Source organism: Ammospiza nelsoni, chromosome 13, assembly GCF_027579445.1.
Source record: "Ammospiza nelsoni isolate bAmmNel1 chromosome 13, bAmmNel1.pri, whole genome shotgun sequence".
Taxonomy (NCBI): Eukaryota; Metazoa; Chordata; class Aves; order Passeriformes; family Passerellidae; genus Ammospiza; species Ammospiza nelsoni.
The window spans coordinates 20,002,622-20,021,938 of record NC_080645.1 but is presented as its reverse complement, the minus strand read 5'-3'; the positions used below and the strand labels follow the sequence as shown (position 1 = coordinate 20,021,938).

Below are 19,317 nucleotides of genomic sequence, written 5' to 3'. Positions count from 1 at the left end.
ACAAATGGAAAATTGCTACTTGAAGCCTCCTTGCCGGAGAGCCAGCCGCTTGATCAGAGACCTCATTAATGTATCTAATGTGTAAGGAACAATTAGACTTTTCAAAGACATCCTTTTCCCAGCCAGGGGAGAAAAAAAAACCAGAACACCAGAAGCAGCTTGAACCCCCCCACCCCAATCCAAAGCAACCCCAAATGTGCCCCAAGGGATTGGGGTGCGCAACCCCAGGGGGAGCCCAGGAGCCGCCGGAGAGTCTGGGCTCCATCCCGGCGCCCGAAATGCCCCTTTCCCCTTAAGTTAGATGGGGAGGAAAGTGGGCTGATTAAAAAGCTGATTTCTTTTCCCAGCGACCGGCGGGGTTTTGCCATCCTCCCGTAATTAGCCGGTTACACGGCCGTATGTTTTATTTATGAGCCGAGGGCGGAGGGAAGGGGAAGCGGAGGAACGACCGTGCCCTATATATCTGCAAATAAAACACTTCATTTCCCTCCTGGGGAATGTCACCTCGAGAAACCATCGCTTTCCTGCTCACTGCCCCGTCCAAATCGCAGGCTGTAAATGGCTTTGTGGGCCTGGCTGGCGCTCAGATGGGTTTAAAATATGGATTTATGTCTTTATTCTGCATAGTCAAAGGTCAACAAGAGCAGGAAATCATCGCTGAGCTGCTTATTTACGATGGGAGGCGACCGCTCGCTCCTCTTGATCCCGTGTCCCCACTTCTGGATGCTTCCTGGGCTGCAGGGACAGTGGTGGGAACCCGTGCCTCAGTTTCCCTAGAGCGGGCATCCCTTGGGGTTGGGCATCCCTGGGTGGATATCCCCAGCGCGGTCGTGTCCCATTCCATGGGGAGGCCCACGGGGAGGCCCACGGGGAGGCCGAGCATCCCCAGTGAGGGTTTGTCCATCCCGGCGTCCACCGGTGATGCCCCGTGCGGACGGCGCGGGCAGGGCCGGCCCCGCGGGCTGCGCTCTCATGCTTTGCTAATCCCGCCTGGCACCTGCCCCAGCTCCCGGCGGCTCCGCGCGAGCAAAGGAACCAATTAATCCTCCCGGCGCTCGGGGAAGTGGGTCAGGCTCGTCAGGCTCTCCCGCTGACGAGGGCCGAGGCGCGGCGGCGCGGCCCGGCCGGCTGCTGGGTGGCCGGGCGGGTGTCCCGCGGGCTTGGTAAGTGGGTAAACTGAGGCAGCAGGGTGGTGGCCCGCCTGAGAGCGGGCACCGGCCAGGAGGAGGGTGGCGGATAATTCGGTTGGGATGATGTCGCAAAGGTTTCCCAACGGGGCTGCCGCTGTGCCTCGGTTTCCCCATGGCGGCCAAGCAACGGGTGCTCCTGGTTTGGGGTGCTGGGGTTTTGGGGAGGCGGGGCGGGGAGCGCGGGCAGGGCAGGCAGGGCGCCCCTTTGAAGTGGAACCCAACTTCCAGGAGTGAAGCAATTCTCGTTTGCATAATGAATAAAGGCAGCGGAGAGGAGGGGGGAGGGGATGAAGGGGGGGTGAAACCCCAAAACCGGAGCTGGCAGGCAGGTCTGCCCTCCCTCCCCTCCCTCCCTCCCCTCCCTGCCTGCCCGCTCCCCCAGCCGCCTGTAATTACAGGTTTATTGCCTGCACAGCTATTGTGTAATGACATGTTTGCAAATTAATTTTTACGGCTCCTGCCGTGTTGGGGGGGGGGAGCAGGGGAGGGGTCCCCCGGTGCTTGCCTGAACCCAGCAAATCCAACCCCTCTGCAAGCGGGCTGGGAGCTGGGTGATGTTGGTGACCCCAAAGCTTTCCCAGCCTGGGGTTGGGGGGTCCCCACTGCACCCACACAATGGGTTTGGGGCACCCCCAGGTGTGTCACCCCATCACCAGTGAGGTTTGGGAGGGGGTTTGGCTGGGGTGTGGGGACACGGAGGAGCAGCACCCCAGGGTGGGAGCAGCACCCCAGGGTGGGAGCAGCACCCCAGGGTGGGAGCAGCAGCTCCCAGTGCCCCACAGAGCCCGGTGACACGGGGGAGCTGCCTGGGAGGGAGCGGGACGCGAGCGACGATGACTCAGGGGACGGGCCAGAAATACTCCCAGCGCCGATCTTGACAGATGTAGGTTAGGAAGGAAGAGAAGACATAATAATAATCCCCCGACCTGGAATCAGAAAAGCAATATTTAACGGGGGGGAGGAGGAGGAGGGTGCAGGTTTGCACAGGCTCTGTCTCTGCCGAGTGGGATTTTGGGGAGCACGGCTGGGAGTGCAGGGATACCTGTGTGTGTACACACATGCACGCGTGTGCATGCAAGTGTGCATAAGTGTGCACAAGTGGAACTCTCACAAACCCCCTCCAACCATCCATGCCCAGCCGTGGGGCTGGATAGGTTTGGGGTGATGCTGTGACCCCTTTTTCCCTGTTGTGCCCACTTCTGGTGAAGTTAGGCAGGCAATGGGCACTTGGGAACGGCTGGGCAGATTTGGGGCCACCCTGTGACCCCCACGCCCCCCAGTCCCCACACCCAGTGCAGGCAGTGGGCACTTGGGAACGGCTGGGTGGATTTGGGGTGACACCGTGACCCCCATGCCCCTCTGTACCCACACCCCGTGCAGGCAGTGTCCTCCTGGGAACGGCTGGGTGGATTTGGGGTGACACCGTGACCCCCATGCCCCTCTGTACCCACACCCCGTGCAGGCAGTGTCCTCCTGGGAACGGCTGGATGGATTTGGGGTGACACCGTGACCCCCATGCCCCTCTGTACCCACACCCCGTGCAGGCAGTGTCCTCCTGGGAACGGCTGGGTGGATTTGGGGTGACACCGTGACCCCCATGCCCCTCTGTCCCCACGCTCGGGCGCAGGCAGGGGCGGGCGCCTGGGAATGGCCTCTGTATCTTTAAGCTGTTTGAAGGGCTGGCCATTATCATACAGGATGTGGCTTCTCTTGCAGGGGCGAGATATCACACGTCGCCCCGGTGAACTTTGGTGTTAAAACCAGTTTGGGAAGAGAAGGACGGAGCTGGGCGGGGGCGCGCTGGGAGCCGCCGGGGGTGTCAGATCAGCCGCGCATGTAGCGCTCGGGGAAGCGCGCTCCCGCGAGAAGCGCGCTCCCGCTGCCAGGATGCGCGTGCCCGCGGCGGCGCGCCCGTGCGTGCCCGGAGCCAGCCAGAGCTCCCCCCGATGCCGCCCGTCCCCTCCTCTCTCCACCCCGCCTCGGCTGATCGTTTGCTTAAAGCAAATTAAGCCGGGCCCTCGTTACTATGGTGCAGCCAGGATCTCCAGCCTCCCTCGCGCTCCCGTAATAGCATTTATTAGCCCTATTTGCCTGCAAGCATGTCTTCCCGGATCTGCTAATGCATCAGCGGGCAGGGGATGGGGGAGATCCTATCGGGCGGCTCATTACAGCCCCCGACGCCGGGCCAGGGGGGATTTAGGGGCTCGGAGGGGATTTGGGGGGGCTAGCCGGGGTTGGGGCAGGCGGCTTTGCTCGCCTGCCTTTTGTGAGGCAGCCGGCAGCTCCCGGCAGGCAAGAAAGTTGGGTTATTTATTGTTTTATTTCCTAATTTTCCCTCCTGAAGCGACCGAGGGTGGGGGTGGTGGGGGGTTTTGCCTTCCTATTTTTATTTTACATTTACCTCTCCCCCCTCCCCGCGCCCCGCTCCGCCCGCCGCATCGGCAGCTGTTTGAAAACAGAAAAAGGCAAGAGAGAAAAGAAAAAAAAAATTAAAATTATTCCGTCTGTAGGCGAGGAGGAGGAGGAGGAGCGGGGGGGGATGAAGGGGAGGGAGATGCTCCCCGGGGCGCCCCGGGGGTTCGCCCCCTCCCCCGAGAGCGCCGGGGCCAAGGGCTGGAGCCCGGGGGGCGCGGGCGGGGGGCGCTGGGGGCGAGCAGCTGCCGGCCGCCCTCCTGCCCGCTGCCCGTCATTAGGGGAGACAAATCTGCTGTCAAGGAGCCAGATTTCCAATTTACCGATAATGATTCTTGCATGAAAATTGATCGAGGGGCAAGCCTGCCGCCTCCCGCCCGCCCGCCTTGGCGCAGCCCGCGGAGAACGGGGCTCTCCGGACGGACAGACGGACGGGCGGACGGACGGACACTCGCGACCCCCGCCCCACGCGTCCATCCCCTTCCCCAGCGTGGGGGGAGCCCCAGTGCACACTGCTCAGGGGGTGCGTTCCCCGCCGCCGAGGGTCCCAGCGCCTCTTCATCATCCTCCTCCTCCTCCTCGCCGCCGCCGTCGCTGGCTTTTTGTGTGCCTGCGGTTGGCAGCTGGGGGCTCGGCGGCAGGAAAAGCCCCGGGAAGGCGTCACGCGTGGCAGCCGGGCTCCTGCCCTGGCCCCGCCGGTGACAGCCGCCACCGCCACCCTCCGCCGGCGCCCTGGGCTCGCTGCTATTTCAATTTTTATTTTTCCTCCTCCCCCCACGCACTTGATTCCCCCCGCTCCTCCTCCTCCTCCACCTCCTCCTCCTCCTTCTCCTCCTCCCCGCTCCACCGTATTTTTTCGCCTCTGGTTTATTTTTCCAACCCCCTCCGTGTGGCTTGGTGCTAATTTTTGGGGTTTTTTTCCTTTTTTTTTTCCTTCTTCTTTTTTTTTTTTTTTTTTTTTTTTTTTTTTTTTTTTTTTTTTTTATTGCTTCCTGACACATCCTCCTCACGTTGGCTCTTTTATTTTTATTTTTAAAAATTTTTTTTTCTTCCTGGCTGCAATGGAACTGTAACATAAATCATGTTTGGGTTGAAACCACCTCTCTATTACTTACCAGGTAAGGCACCGAGCGATGCTGCCGCCAGCCCTCTGCACTCCCTCTGCCCCCACTCCGGGGGCTCCCCCGGGGTCCCCCCCAAACCCAGGGACTCCCCTTTGTCCGCCCCAGCCAGCGGCAGCCAAGGGCGGTTTGGGGGTGAACTTACTTTCTTCCAGCACCTTATAAGAGGTTTTGGGGTCGGGGGAAGCGGGGAGAGGGGGGAGCAGAGAGCGGGGAACACTGCCTGGCACGGCACTGCAGTGTTTTGGGGTGCTCGGGTCCCCCTCTCTTCTCCTGCTGCCACTCCCTCACCCTGGGGGTTTCTCCCTCTCCCTGAGGAGCCGAGGGTGTTGTGGCCGGGGTGGGATTGGGGAGAAATGTGGGATGTGCTGTGTTTTGGGGTGCCAGGCTCGTCGCTGCGAGGCCGCGGGGATTTGGGGCACCAAAGTTTGCTGTGCCACCCCAGCCGGCAGCTCCGGCTCCTTCGGCTGCCAGCAAGGGAGGGGATCCCCCTGGGGGGTTTGGGGAGCACCAGTGGGTTTGGGGTGCGAGCTTAGGGGGTGTGCTCAGGGTGAGTGTTTTGGGGGGCTTTGGGGTGCTTGAGGGTGGGATCTGGAGGTACTCTGGGGGCGCAGGCTCAGGGTGCGTGTTTGGGGCGCGCTCTGGGGGTTTGGCACGCTCGGGCTGTGAGCTCAGGCTGTGATCTCGGGGTGCTCTGGGGTTCACGCTCGGGGTGCAGCCTCCGGATGCAGCCTGGGGCTGGCCGTGAACTCGAGGCGCTTTCGGGGCGCGGGCTCCGGGCGCTGTCCCCGAGCCGGGGAGCGGTGGCAGGGCCCTGTGCGGGGCTCGGTGCCCACGCGTGGCCGTTCCCCCGCGGATGCCTGTTTGTTTCAGGAAATGGCTTTGGCATGTGGCCGCTCTCACCGGAGCCAGCGGCTCTCCCCGCGCGCCTGCGCCCGAGCGCACGAAGCCGAGCCGGGAAGGGCGGCCGAGGGGCACCGGGGTCCAACCGGGGGTCCCCTTGCTTTGGGAGGGGTTGTGCTGTGACATCCTCTGCCAGCCCTGTGCCACCCTGGGGACACGGGTGACCTGCTTTCCTGTGGTACCCTGAGTGCTCCCACCCTGCTCCCACCCTCACCCTCCTCTGTGCCGGCTCTGGGGGTCCCGCTGCCGGTGTTCCCCCCAAAAACCATCTCCTCGTCTGCTCCTCGCTCTTCTCCACTGCCTGCAGCAGGTTTGGGTGATTCCTGCCCGGCCTCAGAGCTGTGCTTTGCGGTGCGGACCCTCCAAGGGCTGCAGGTGCAGGCAGACGTGTTTGGGGTTGGCTTTTTTCCCCCCTTAAATTCCATATTTAGCACGTGCCGGTCGAGCCGGGGTTCCCGGCGGCAGCTCCTGTTGCGTGAAACTTCTGGTTTTGCCATTGTGGCTGATGCACTAATTCCTGCTCCCTGGAAAACCCTGCTCCGGCCGGCTCCCCAGCCGCCTGCGAGGAGGGGGAATAATAAAACCGGAGGAGAAAAGCAAGACTGGAGAGAGGAACATGGAAGTGTCAGGCTGCGAGGTTGGAAGCAATTAGGGGGAGCGGTGCTGGAGGCGCTGGCACGCAGCGGGATCGCTGGCGGCAGCTGCCGGGCGTTGGGAGATGCCGGTGGGCCAGGTCGGGCGGGAGCAGATGGAGATGGGAGCCTTCCCCCCGCCCTGGGCTCGCGGGGCTGGTGGCGGTGACTCAGCGGCGCGAGTCCTGCTGGGGACTGTCACCGCCTCAGGGACTGCCTGGCCCTGGCCCGTGTCACACGCTACTCCTCGGTGGCTTGTTCCTGGCCCAGGATCCAGCTGGATCCTCTGTGTCCCCTCTGGTCACCGATGCCGCTGTCCCCTCGTGTCACCGATGCTCCTGTTCCCTGTATCCCTCGTGTCACCGATCCTCCTGTTCCCTGTATCCCTCTGGTCACTGATGCTTCTGTCCCTCTTGTCACCAATGCTGCTGTCCCCTTTTATCCCTCTGGTCACTTCCCCAATGCTCCTGTCACCTCTGTCTCTCTGGTCACTGATGCTTCTGTGCCCTGTTATCCCTGTGGTCACCGATGCCTCTGTCCCCTGTGTGCCTCTGGTCATGAGGTTGGATTTGTGCCACAGGGCTCAGCTGGCTGCCAGGGGACACTGGGCAGTGTGGGGACCTGCCACCAGGCATCCCTGAGAGCCAGGGCACAGGGAAGGGACCCCATTCCCTGCTGGTCCATATGGGAGCCACGCTCAGGCTCAGCTCCCTGGGATAACATGGGTGCAGTTGTCACCATGTGGCCGATGTCAGTGTCCCTCAGGGACACCACCCTCCTTTGGGGACAGCATCACCCCTCAGGGACACAGAGCATCCCCGGAGGGCCTGGCTGTTTGCTCCAGCAGGCACAAGGGTGGCACCTGGACACACACAGCTTTTTGGGGGCTCCCCCTTGCTGCGAGCGTCCCCAAATCCGGCAATCCCCCAGGTGGCCCTGGGGCTCCCCGTGCCGGGGAGGATGGCGGTGGGTGCCGGCAGCGGATGCTGCTGACTCAGGACCTTCCCAAATGGTTCCTATTTTTATGCTGGGGCCGGGAATATTTAGCCCCTGGATCAAAGCAGATGGAAGGAGCCGGGTGATGCCGCGTAAACACCCGCTCGGCTCGGCGGGTGCCGCGAGCTGTGAGTCACCGGCGGCTCTCGGCGGCGCTGGGCGGGCACAGCCACCCCCAGGCTGCGTTTGGGGTGCTCGGGGCTGAGCCCCGCTCTTGGCGTCCCCTCAGCTGGGTCTGGGGTTTGGGGATGCCCTTCCTCATCCTCGCCGGGTGTGGGGTGGAGGGATGCACGAGGAGGTGTTGGTGGGGGGCTGAGGGGGGCTGCGTGATGCCCAAGCCGTGTTGGGGTGCCGGGAAGTCCTCCTGCCTTCCTCCTTTGCCCACCCTACCATCTTCCTCCTCCTCCTCCTCCTCCTCTCGCCAGTCCTAAATTCGGTCGCCATGGCAACCATGTCAACCACTTTCCAGCTTCCCGGTGATGGTTTGAGGAGGGGAGGGGGGGAAGAGGGAAGCCAGGGGAAGGGGGGGACTGGGGGCATTGCTCAGAGCTCGCGGGAGGGGGACACTTCCCAGATGGTTTTTTCCTGCTGGATCTTGTCTGACAAGTGAGGCCAGTGCCAGCCCAGCCTGTGCCAAGGGGTGAGGGGGTCCTGGCCTGGGGAGGGGGCTCTGTCAGCTCTGAGTGGGTAGGTGGCCACCCTGGAAATCTGGTGCCTTTCTGCAGCCATCCTGTTCATGCCATGGCCCTGCAGGCACCCGGGATATCAGTGGCCACACAGCTGGGAGGGGGGTGAATTATTCCCAGACACCCCCTTTTTCCTTCCTTCCTTCTTCCTTTCTCACCCCCCTCCCCTGCGTAATCTCTTTATTCCCAGGCTAAACCCGGTTCCTGATGGTTTTACAGGCAGATTTCTCAGTAGCTATATAGGACAGGGTGCAGAGCTGTGTCTGGGTGGGTGGGTGGCTAACGCCAGCATTGGCATCACCCCACGGCGGGTGGGCACCTGTCTGCCCCCCAGGAACGGCTGTGCCAGCTCAGAGCTGCTGGAGGAGAGGTGGAATCACCCCAGGGCGAATTTGGCTGGCGATTTGGGGCACCCCTGCCACGCTGTCACATCCCCGTCCCCCCTGGCACCGCCGCACCCCAATCCCTGCGCGTGCAGCGGGCACCGCTCACCTCCCAACCTCCCAACCTCCCAACCTCCCAAGGCACCGCGGGGGTTTCGAGGGGGAGCAGGTGCTGCCTTTCTCCGCGGCGTGTCCCCCCCCTTCTCCCTCGCCTTGGCACCGGCTGCCGGCACCTGCCGGGATGCTCCTTGGCACGGCACCGCGGCACGTGCGCGGGCACCGCCGGCAGCGGCAGCCGCGCTCGAGGCACCGGCGCTGGCAGCCGGGGCGGGGGGACAAGAGCGGGGCCAGCCCTGCCCCGAGCCTGGCAGCAGGAGCGTCCCCTCCCTCTTAATTTTATGACTGATTTTTAACTTTTATTTCCCAAACGCTGCGCTTAATTAAACCCAGGCGCCTCTTGCCGCGAGCGAGCCCGACGCTGGGGGATTTATGGCTCCAAACATCGACCCCCGCTGAAAAAAACCCCTCTGACAGATTCTTCTCCTGGATTCAAAGTGGGGGTGACGCTCCAAACCCCCTCCCCTCATCCCTTGCAAGATGCTCTGAGGGTAAAAGATGTCTGTGCTTCAGCATCCCCAAGCTTCCTCCTTCCCCCCTTCTTTTAATAATAATGCTTTAAAGATGTTTGACATCTGTAACAAACAGCTGGCATCCTGTTATGGAAGAATGTCCTTTTATTTCCAAGCAGGTTGAACTGTCATTAATAGTATAATTAGGTGATTATCGGCATACAGCAGAAAACTGCTTAATTGCACAGCCAGCTTTCCGAGGATCCCAGCTCCTTTATTGCTGGATTTGTTTTAGCCGCCTGAATATTTTCTCACTGTTTTGTTGAGTTCGGTTGTTGGTTGGTTTTGTTGTTTTTTTGTTGCTTTTTTTTTTTTTGCCACATTGATGATTATTATTTTTTAATGCGTGTGACAGCTGGGGGAATGTGGCAGCAGTGGGAGGGGGACACACGCGACAGCTCTGGCACTTGTCCCCATGTGTGTCCCCCCCTCCTTTCCAGGTCCCCAGGGGGTTTAGTTTTAACCCCGTGTGTGCTGAAATTGGGCAAAAGGGCTTAGAGGTGGCGTTTTGCTGGGTGCAGCACCCATGCTTGGGAGCTGAAAGTTATTGAGGGAATAAAGGAGATGTCTTTGTTGGGCAGCAGAGCTGTGGCACCTTCTCAGAGGGCACCCATCACCCTAGGTGTCCTCACCCTGCCCTCCCTGCTGGGACCCTCCTTTTGGAGCTCAGTGTCACACAAATGTGGTTCCCTGCGTTTCTGCTGTGCTGTGGCTCCGTGGCCATGCCCACCCTCATCCCTGTGCCCGGGATGTGTGGGTTTGGGGGGCACAGCAGCTTTTTTGGCGCCTGCCAGACAATAGCGCTTTGTATGTCCCCCCGGTGCCGCCAAACACACTTGTTAGCGCCGCAGCTTTGTGCTGTAAATTTCCATGGAGTAATTACGTCTTAATTTATGATAATCCCAGCCGGGCGCTGGTGCAGGGGGGCAAGCACCACTCAAGTTTGGAAGTTTGGGGTCCCCCGTGGCTCCTGCTGCCCGTGAACTTCTCCGTCCCGGTGGGTGGGGAGAGGAGCATCCCTGAGCAGGGAATGGTGATGTTCCTGGGGCCAAGAGCGAGTGAAGCCACCTGGATTTGGGATTTGGTGTCAGTTTGTAGGCTCAGAGCCGTGTGTCCCATCCCAATGGGCCATCCAGGAGCTCGGCATCACACCGGGGTCATCCCAGGGTGAGTGTCCCATCCTGTGTGCGTGTCCCCAGTGCTGGCTCCCCTGACAGGGAGGGGATCTCTGCCTTCCCCCAGCCCCTGGCACCGCTCCGGCGTGGGGCCGGACCCTTCCCCCTTGCCGGCGCTGAATGGCTCATCCCGCCTTTGTCTGGAGGGCTTATTACAGCAAAATAGAGGCTCTTTTCCCTCGGCCTTCCCAGCGGGCAAATTAGATGCTTTGGCAATTTGCGAGGAGGGAGGAGGAGGATGGGGAGGGGAGAAAGGCTCTCGTCACCCCCAGGGTGAAGACAATGCCAGGCAGGGCGCTGGCATCTCCAGCACTGGTGTGGGAAAGGGAGAGAGGGGCTCCCAGTGTCCCTTCAAAGCCACCACGCTGGGAATCCCATGGGACTGGGGGAGCTTCCCTGCTCAGGGAGGTTTGCCTGGTGTCACTGAGCATTCCCGCAGAGCTGGGGGGCCGCTGCCATCCTGGCATCCTGCAGGGCACCCTGTGGGCACCCCGTGCCCTGCTCCAGGGTGGGATTTATCCCTGGAGAGCGCTGAGAGCCGGGGGCTGTGCCCGCTGCACCTGCAGCCGGGTCCCCGTTGGGAGGCAGCGTGCACCCACTGACATTTGCCAAGCGTAAAAATTCAATTAATTCCAGCAGGCAGATTAAATATAAGTGAATTTTAATAATTTGCTCGAAAGGCTGAGGATTACTGTAGGCGAAAAGGAAAGATGCTGCTCACGGGGGCACGGGCCGGCCTTCCCAGCTCCCGCACATGGGATCACTGGCATTAATCACCCTAAATCCCGGCGTGGGAAGAGAAGAGGGGTCTGCTCCCCTTGCTGGGCTTTTGGTTGATCTTCCTTGCCATGAGGAACGTGCTGGATCTGTCCCACCAGTGCTGGCAGCGTCCCCATCTCCAGCAGAATGGCTCCAGGGACATCTCTTCTCCTTCAAACCTTCCCCCATTTTTTGTGGGGCTCTATGAAAAGGGAAACACACATTAAGGCAGCCCTGGTGACCCTGGAGGTGCTCTCAGGCTTGGAGAAACCCAAGGTCTTCCCCAGACCTCCACAACATCTCATAGCTCAGACGTGGCGCACCGATCAGGAAAATGAAAATCCACACAGCAAATTCTGTTTGCCAGGGATAATTTCTTATCCCAAGGTAAAACCTTTCACTCTGGCCCGTGCTGCACCACCAGAAAGTGCTGGGGGTAAAGGGGGGACCCCCATCCTGCCTGGACCCCCCCATGCTGCCCAGACCCCCTGCTCTGCAGCGGGATTGATGGAGATTGCCTGTGACCTTTGCTAGGACACGAGGAATTACCATTAATGCTCCTGTATTTCCGGCCTTTGCGCCATCCATAAATCTCATATCAAGCAGGGCGGGCGGCGTAATCTGCCAGGCAGTGTTATTAATGCTCCTTATTAATGCTCCTTATTAATGCCCCTTATTAGTACTCGTTATTAATACCTGTTATTAGTACCTGTTATTAATTGCCCCTGATGCCTGCCATGAGCTGCCCCGTGGATGGGGGCTGCGCTGTGGAACCCCTCTCAGCTTTTCGGGGTGGGTGCTGGGGAGTCCCTGGTGCCAGCAGAGTCGCCCACCAGCAGCAGGGATCCCCTGTGGGCACCCACCCATGATGGGGGCAGTTTTTGGCTGTGCTTCATAGGGGTGGCACAAAACATCTGCTCAGCTTGTCCTGGCACTTGCCAACTGTTTCCTGCAGCCCTTTCCCTTGGTTGAGTCCTGGCTTCCCACCCTGCCTGCAGCCCCCTGGCCTTGCCTGCAGCCCCCTGGCCCTGCCTGCAGCCCCCTGGCCCTGCCTGCAGCCCCCTGCCCCTCTCTGCAGCCCCCTGCCCCTCTCTGCAGCCCCCTGCCCTGCCCCTGCCCCTCCAGGACCTGCCCCATGCAAGATCCAGCCTGCGCGAAACTCTAATCTCCAATTTTATTCGCCCGGCTCCAGCCGATTTGCATAATCCACATAATCACCCCGGTTTTAATTGCCTACAACTCTGCAGAAAGATCATGTGGTTAAGTGGTAAATCATAATTAGATAAATAATTGGCTTGGCCGCAGCAAGCTGCTTTGTTATACCTGCCATCTGCTGGGCAAGGGATCCTGCGCCCAAAACAATGCACTGCTGCTGCTGCTGCTGCTGCTGCATGCCTGCGCCAGCCTGGGCACCTGGGCACATGGGGCACGGGCGTGTGGGCACGGGAGAGCGGCCTGGGGGTGCCAGGCATTGCCTGCTCTCGTGGCTGGTAGCTCTGTGTAAGTTTTGGCAGCACCGTGTGGTGCCTGGCTCCCACCCAGGTGCTGCCCGAGGGCTCTGTGGAAAGGCCAGTGCTGCTGTGCAGTGCCCTGTGGCATCTGGGAATGCCCAGTGCCACGTCCAGGGGATGCCCAGCAGCTCTATGGCATGCCCAGTGCTGCTGTGCAGTGCCCTGTGGCATCTGGGAATGCCCAGTGCCACGTCCAGGGGATGCCCAGCAGCTCTATGGCATGCCCAGTGCTGCTGTGCAGTGCCCTGTGGCATCTGGGAATGCCCAGTGCCACCTCCAGGGGATGCCCAGCAGCTCTATGGCATGCCCAGTGCTGCTGTGCAGTGCCCTGTGGCATCTGGGAATGCCTAGTGCCACCTCCAGGGGATGCCCAGCAGCGCTGTGAAATGCCCAGCGATGCTCAGTGGCACTGGGGAGTGCCCAGTGGCACCATTTAGTGCTGCTGTGCTGTGCCTGGCAGCCCCAAACAGTGCCTGGCAGGGCCATTAGGTGCCCATCAGGGCAGTGCCCAGCTCTGTCAGACCATACCCAGCATCCCAGTGCAATTCCCAAATCTCCAGGCAATTCCCAACATCCCAGTGCAGTTCCCAAATCTCCTCCAGGCAATTCCCAACATCCCAGTGCAGTTCCCAAATCTCCAGGCAATTCCCAGCATCCCAGTCTCTCCCAGGCAGTGCCTGGCAGCCCCATGGAGTGCCCACTGCCCCACAAAGCCACTGAAGAGCCCCAGAAGGCACCAGGGTGAGGGGGTGAGGGCTGTACCCCACTCCCCCCAAAGCAGAGGGACCCTCAGCAGGCAGCTGGCACTTGGATCTGGGCATCAGGAGCCAGGAGGAGCTGCCAGCCCAACCTTGAAGCAGCAAAGGGGATTCAGGACCCAGCAGCATCCTTGGGGCACAGGGGCTTGATTTTCCAAGCTCCCAGCTTTAAAACAGGGCAGGAAGTTGCTTTAAAGTAAATTTTCCCCTGGCTGGATCTCCTGAGGGCTGCAGAGGCTCCCAGGGCTGCTGGGCTGGGCACGGGAGGGTTGGGAAGGGAGGGAAAGCGCCCGGCCTCGCTCCATCCCCAGCGCTGCACCCTCCAAACGAGCTCTTATTAGTTTGCTTGTTGTCGTTTGCCAGATCAATGGTCCATGCAGGAGTGATCGATGGAGGCCCAGCCTCCAGGATAACAGTGCTGGATGCTCCACAGGGAGCCCAAATCCCACCCAAGGGGCTCCTCACCACGGGGAACCCATCCGGGCCCCTCCAAGGGGGTGTTCCCAGGATGGGCCCTGGGTTCTACCTAAAATTGGGGGCAGAGGCTGTGACTGCATCTCTCTGTGCCTGGGGACACCTGGGGACACCAACCCGTGCTGGGAAGGGGGGAGGGAGGGCAGGAGCACGGGCTGGGATCGATCAATTAATTAATTAATGGAGCATGTTGGAGGTGCGGCGGCAGAGCTGCTTTAATGAGGAGTGGAAAACGTGCAGGGCATCACCAGGAGGGAGGGGAGCTGGTCACCTCTGCTTGTCCCCTCTGCCCCAGGGGGTGACAGGGTGTGTGACAGGGCCACCACAGCACGCGCTGGGCCTGGCCCCCTGCCCTCCGTGCTGGGGCTGTGCCCGCTGCCTCCAGGCACGGAGGGAAGGGGGGCTGACAATGCGAGGCCATTAGCATCGGCAATCCATGCGGAGCAGCTGTTCCTGCTCCGAGCGTGCAGCTGGATGCGGCTCCGGAGCGGGAGAGGGGGGGAAAGGCTCGGGGGGGATCCTCAGCACCCCAAATCCCTCGGGGAAGCAGCAGCAATCGGCGTGGTGGAGCCTTCCGGAGGGTTTGGCCGAGCGGGCTCCGTCCCAGCTGCGGCGCTGCGGGCTGGGTGCGGATCCATCCCCGGGGAGGAGGAGGAGGATGCAGGATGCTCTCGTCTCTCCCCACTCCCTCGGCTTCCCGCCGCACTGGGGTTTTTTCCGCTCCATTTGCCAGGGGCTGGAGCTGCTGCCTGATCGTATTTGGTAATAAATTATTAGTTCCAGCACTTGGGAGCCCGGCAGCTCAAAATAGCTGCTGTAAGAGCGGGCGGCTGGTGCAGGTCGAGTTCAATGGCAATCTGCTCCCAAGGGCACTCCACGCTCATTAGAGAGGCCTTTCAAGGTGCTGGGAAGGGGGCAATGGGAGCCGAGGCGCTAAACCTGCCCAATTCCCCCTTCCCCACAGCCCTACCCCGTGCCCGGGGATCTCAGGGTGCTGGGAGCCCGTCCCTGCCCCTCGCTGCCCGCTCCTGCCTGCCCGCAGCGGCTGCCAAGGGCTTTTATTTGTCTCCAGCCCCACCAGGCAGCCAGACTGGTTCTGCTCTCGCTGCCGGAGGAGGCTCCCGCTGCCAAAAAACCCGCCAGCATCATCAGGAGCAGATGGAGAGAACATGGCACGCTCCCAGCTCCCGGCTCCCAGCCCTGCGCCGGCGATGCGGGGGCTCGGGGGGGCTCCAGGAGCCGGGGCTGGGGGGTTCTGTGCCCCCGGAGGTGCCAGCCCCGCGGTGGTTCCGTGTGTGGCACTGCGGGGAGCGTGGCGGTGACCCTGCCGTGCCCGCTCCTCCTCCTCCTGCTGTGCCTGCTCCACGGGCACGCAGCCAGCGGGCACCGGGAATGCCAGACACTCCCTGTGCTGCTGTGCCCGGGCACATGCTGTGGGAGGGACGGGGACACGGTGACACATCGCCAGCTCCCCGGCCTCCCCCTGTGCCCTCAGCGGGGCACCCAGGTGTCCCCAAGCCCCCCTGCCCCGGTGCGTGGGGGGATTCAGGCATCGCTTTGCCAGGGAGGTGCATGGCAGTGCCAGCTGTACCCACCCAGGGCTGGGCACACTGCAGGGACATACTGTCCCGTTTTGGGGCTCCTCTCCCCGCCCTGCTGAGGCAACCGCTGCCGTGACCCCGGGCCGCTCCAGGCACCAAACTTGACCTGTTTTTCCGCACGGATCCGCCTGCTGAGAGGAGCAGCCGGGGAGGGGCAGGGCCGGGGGGGGCCCCACCTCACTGTGGGGCGTCACGGCGTCCCCAGCCACCCGCAGGGGTGAGCGACGCCCACGCCGTGCTGGCAGTGGGGTGCCGGAGGGATGAGGGGATGCCGGAGGGATGGGGGGATGCAGCCCCACATCCCTCATCCCATCCCATCCCGGTGTGGATGCTCCCGCCCAGCCCGCTCCCCGTGCCTCAGTTTCCCCAGCTGGCAGCCGTCCCGCAGAGCAGCCCGGGGACGCCCGGACAGACGGACGCCAGCGGCGGCGGGGCACGGCGGGTGAGCGGCGCTGCTCGGGCCCCAGCCGGGGCGGAGGCGCCGATTTTATCGCGGGCAGGGAGCGGCAGAACTGGTTTGGAGCGCGGCTGGGGCAGCGGCTCGGCTCAGCCCCGGGGGCAGGAGAGCTCCCCGCACGCTGCCCCGGCCGCTCGCTGCCCTGAGCTCGCCTGGCAAATCCCGCTGGGATCAGCAGTTGGCCGGGAGGCGTTTGGGGATCAGCTGAGCATCACACGGGTGATGCCCTGCTTCGGCCCCGTGCCCCTGTGCCAGCCTGCTGATCCCTGGTGATGGATGGAAAAGCATCTCCAGGCCTGGACTGGGGCTGGAAATGGGGGCTGTGGTGGGGTTAAAGGTGGGGAGGAGCTGGGGGGCACTGGGAAGTGTTTGGGGCTGTGCCTGGAGATGTGGGGCAGTGCCTGGAGGTGCAGGGCTGTGCCGAGGGGATGCCAGGCAGTGCCAAGGGGATGCAGGATTGTGCCTCGGGATGCGGGATTGTGCCTAGGGGGTGCAGGGCTGTGCCAAGGGGATGCCAGGCAGTGCCTGGGGATGCAGGATTGTGCCTGGTGGATGTGGGGCAGTGCCTGGGGGACTCAGGGCTGTGCCAAGGGGATGCCAGGCAGTGCCTGGGGATGCAGGATTGTGCCTGGGAGATATGGGGCAGTGCCTGAGGATGCCGGGCTGTGCCAAGGGGATTCCAGGCAGTGCCTGGGGAATGTGGGGCAGTGCCAGGTGGATGTGGGGCAGTACCTGGTGGATGTGGGGCATTGCTCAGGCGGTGCATGGGAGCTGCAGGCTGTGCCTGGAGTGCCGTGTCCCCTTTGGATGCTGCGTGGGCGCCTGGTGCTGCAGGCAGATCCCGGTGCCCGCTCTGGGGAGGGGGCACCGAGCCCCCATCCGGGGCTGGAGCAGAGCCCGGGGGTGCCGGGGCCGGGCTGGCGTGGCGGGTTGGCTTCCCAGCTGTTCCGGTAATGAATTTACATGAGCCCGAGCGTGTCGACAAGGCGGCAGTCAATGGCTGAGAGCAGCGGAGTTAATAAATGCTTGTATAATGAGGGCAGAGGGGAGCGCGCCGCCGCGCCGGCCGCCTCTCCTGGGGCCGGGGGGCAAAGATTAATCCACGCTGAGTGCCCCCCGTGCCCCCCCGGCTCCCGAGGCGCCCCCCGCCCTCCTGCCCGTGCTGGAGCTGCCGCGGGATGCTCGGGGATGCTCCATCCGCCCTCCCTCTGCAGTGGATGGATGCTCCAGGTGCTCAATGCCTCTCCAGCCCCGCTGGGAGTTGGGGGCTGCCCCACGACCCCCCCATCCTCATGCCCACCTGGGAGCCGGGCTAATTTTAGGCTGGTGTTAATGAAGCTGCTGGGTGAAGTCTATTTTAAGGGCCCTGACATCAGCAGTTGCTGTTTTGGGAGGTGGAGAGCCCTGGAGCAATTGGTGTGACAGCTGGGGGGGCTCGGGGAGGGCTGCACGCTCCTGCTCAGCACCTGAGCCGCACTTTTGGGGTCACTGTGCCCTTTAGGACCTTGGTACTTTGGGGGGCAATGTGGGGATTTGGGGTGTGAGGATTTGAAGGGGCTGTGTGGGGAGTTGGACGTGCAGTTCTGGGGATCCAGGGATGCAATATTGGGGTTTTGGGGGGTGCAGTGCTGGGGATTTGGGGGTGCAGGGGGTGGGATCCAGGGATGCAATATTGGGGTTTTGGGGGTGCAGTGCTGGGGATTTAAGGGTGCAGTTCTGGGGATCCAGGGATGCAATATTGGGGTTTTGGGGGGTGCAGTGCTGGGGATTTGGGGGTGCAGGGGGTGGGATCCAGGGATGCATTATTGGGGTTTTGGGGGTGCAGTGCTGGGGATTTAAGGGTGCAGTTCTGGGGATCCAGGGATGCAATATTGGGGTTTTGGGGGGTGCAGTGCTGGGGATTTAGGGGTGCAGTGCTGGGGATTTAAGGGTGCAGTTCTGGGGATCCAGGGATGGAATATTGGGGCTTTGGTGGGTGGAGTGCTAGGGATCCGGGGATGCAATATTGGGAGATTTGGGCATGCAGTGCTGGAGATCCAGGGATGCAATATTGGGGTTTTGGGGGGGTGCAGTGTTGGGGATTTAGGGGTGCAATATTGGGGTATATTGGGGGGTGCAGTGCTGGAGATTTAAGGGTGCAGTTCTGGGGATCCAGGGATGTGTTATTGGGGATTTGAGGGTGCAGTACTGAAGACCCAGGGATAAAATATTGTCAGTCCTGGAATGCTGCAGTGGGAATTTGTGGGTGCAGCTCTGGGGATCCAGGGACGCAATATTGAGGATTTAGGGGTGCAATGGTGGGGATTTGAGTGTGCAGTGGCTGGGATTTGGGATGCAGTATTGGGGCTTTAGGAGTGCAGTGGTGGAGATTGAGCGTGCAGTGGTTGGGATTTAGGGGTGCAATAATGAGGATTTAGGGGTGCAATGGTGAGGATTTGAGCATGCAGTGGTTGGATTTGGGGGTGCAATAGTGACAACAAGGGGTGCAGCAGTGATGCTTTGAGTTTTGGCAGCACCATGCGAGTCGGGGGACTGCACCTCTCCCCGCCACCTGCATCAGGATGCTGAAGTCCCTGTGTCCCCCAAAACACCCTGCAGAGCTCTGCTGAGCCCTCCTGCTCCATTATCCTGGCGACTGTGGAATGCTGAGACACGCTTCCCCCCATTACCTGAACTCGGGGTGCATTCTGGGGAGTGGGATGACAAACTAGAAAAAAGGAGCTGCTGGGGGAAACTGAGGCTCCCATCTCCACGTGCCTAACCCGCTGTCTCTGCTTGGCAGGCATGAGCCATGAGCCGAAGTCGCCGTCGCTAGGAATGCTCTCCACGGCCACCCGCACCACGGCCACCGTGAGCCCGCTGACCCCGTCGCCCCTGAACGGCTCCATCGTCCCCAATGGCAGCCCCGCCGCCAGCAGCACTTTGTCCGTCCAGGCAGCACCTTCCTCCAGCTTCGCCGCCGCGCTCCGCAAGCTCGCCAAGCAGGCCGAGGAGCCCAGAGGTGGGGACGGCGACAGGGGCAGGGACGGGGCGGTGACAATCGCTGGTGCCTCTCCCAGGAGCTGGAGTTGGTGTTTTCCTGCTATTTCCCCCACTATTGCCGTGTCTGGAGGGGGCAGTTTGGGAATTGAGTTCATCCGGAGTGATCCGGGTGCTCGCTGTGCCGTGGGAGAGCACAGCATGGTAGGGTTCAGCCCTGCGCCCTCCCACCACGCTGCTTTTCCCCAAATTTGCTAATTCCTCGGCCAAATTTCCCAGTTGAACAGCCCCAGGGGTGCCCAGCCCTTGTCACCCACACTCTTCAGTTCATCGGGAGTGATCCGAGTGCTGTATCGCTCACTGTGCCCTGGGAGAGCACAGCATGGCAGGGACCAGCCCTGTGCCCTCCCACCACGCTGCTTTTTCCAGAGATTCCCCAAATTTGTTAATTCCTCAGCCAAATTTCCCAGTTGAACAGCCCCAGGGGTGCCCAGCCCTTGTCACCCACATCCTCCATCACCTCCCTGTCTCTGTTTGGATGTGGGGTGTGAGCACCCCGAGGTTTCCCTTCCACAGGGAGTGTGTCCCATGGGAGTTGCCGGGGCTCTCACAGCCAGATGGGGAGGCAGCCAGGGCCCAGGCTGGGAAGTG

At 61.7% G+C, this 19,317-nt stretch overlaps 1 protein-coding gene across 1 annotated transcript in view; it reads left to right on the top strand.

The window, feature by feature from the left end:
* Positions 1-19,317, top strand: part of GSE1 (Gse1 coiled-coil protein) — a 105,481-nt gene that overhangs the window by 71,441 nt on the left and 14,723 nt on the right. Inside the window, exon 3 of the mRNA XM_059481344.1 lies at positions 18,470-18,688. Coding sequence (XP_059337327.1) covers positions 18,470-18,688 — 219 coding nt within the window. The remainder of the gene's footprint in view (positions 1-18,469; positions 18,689-19,317) is intronic.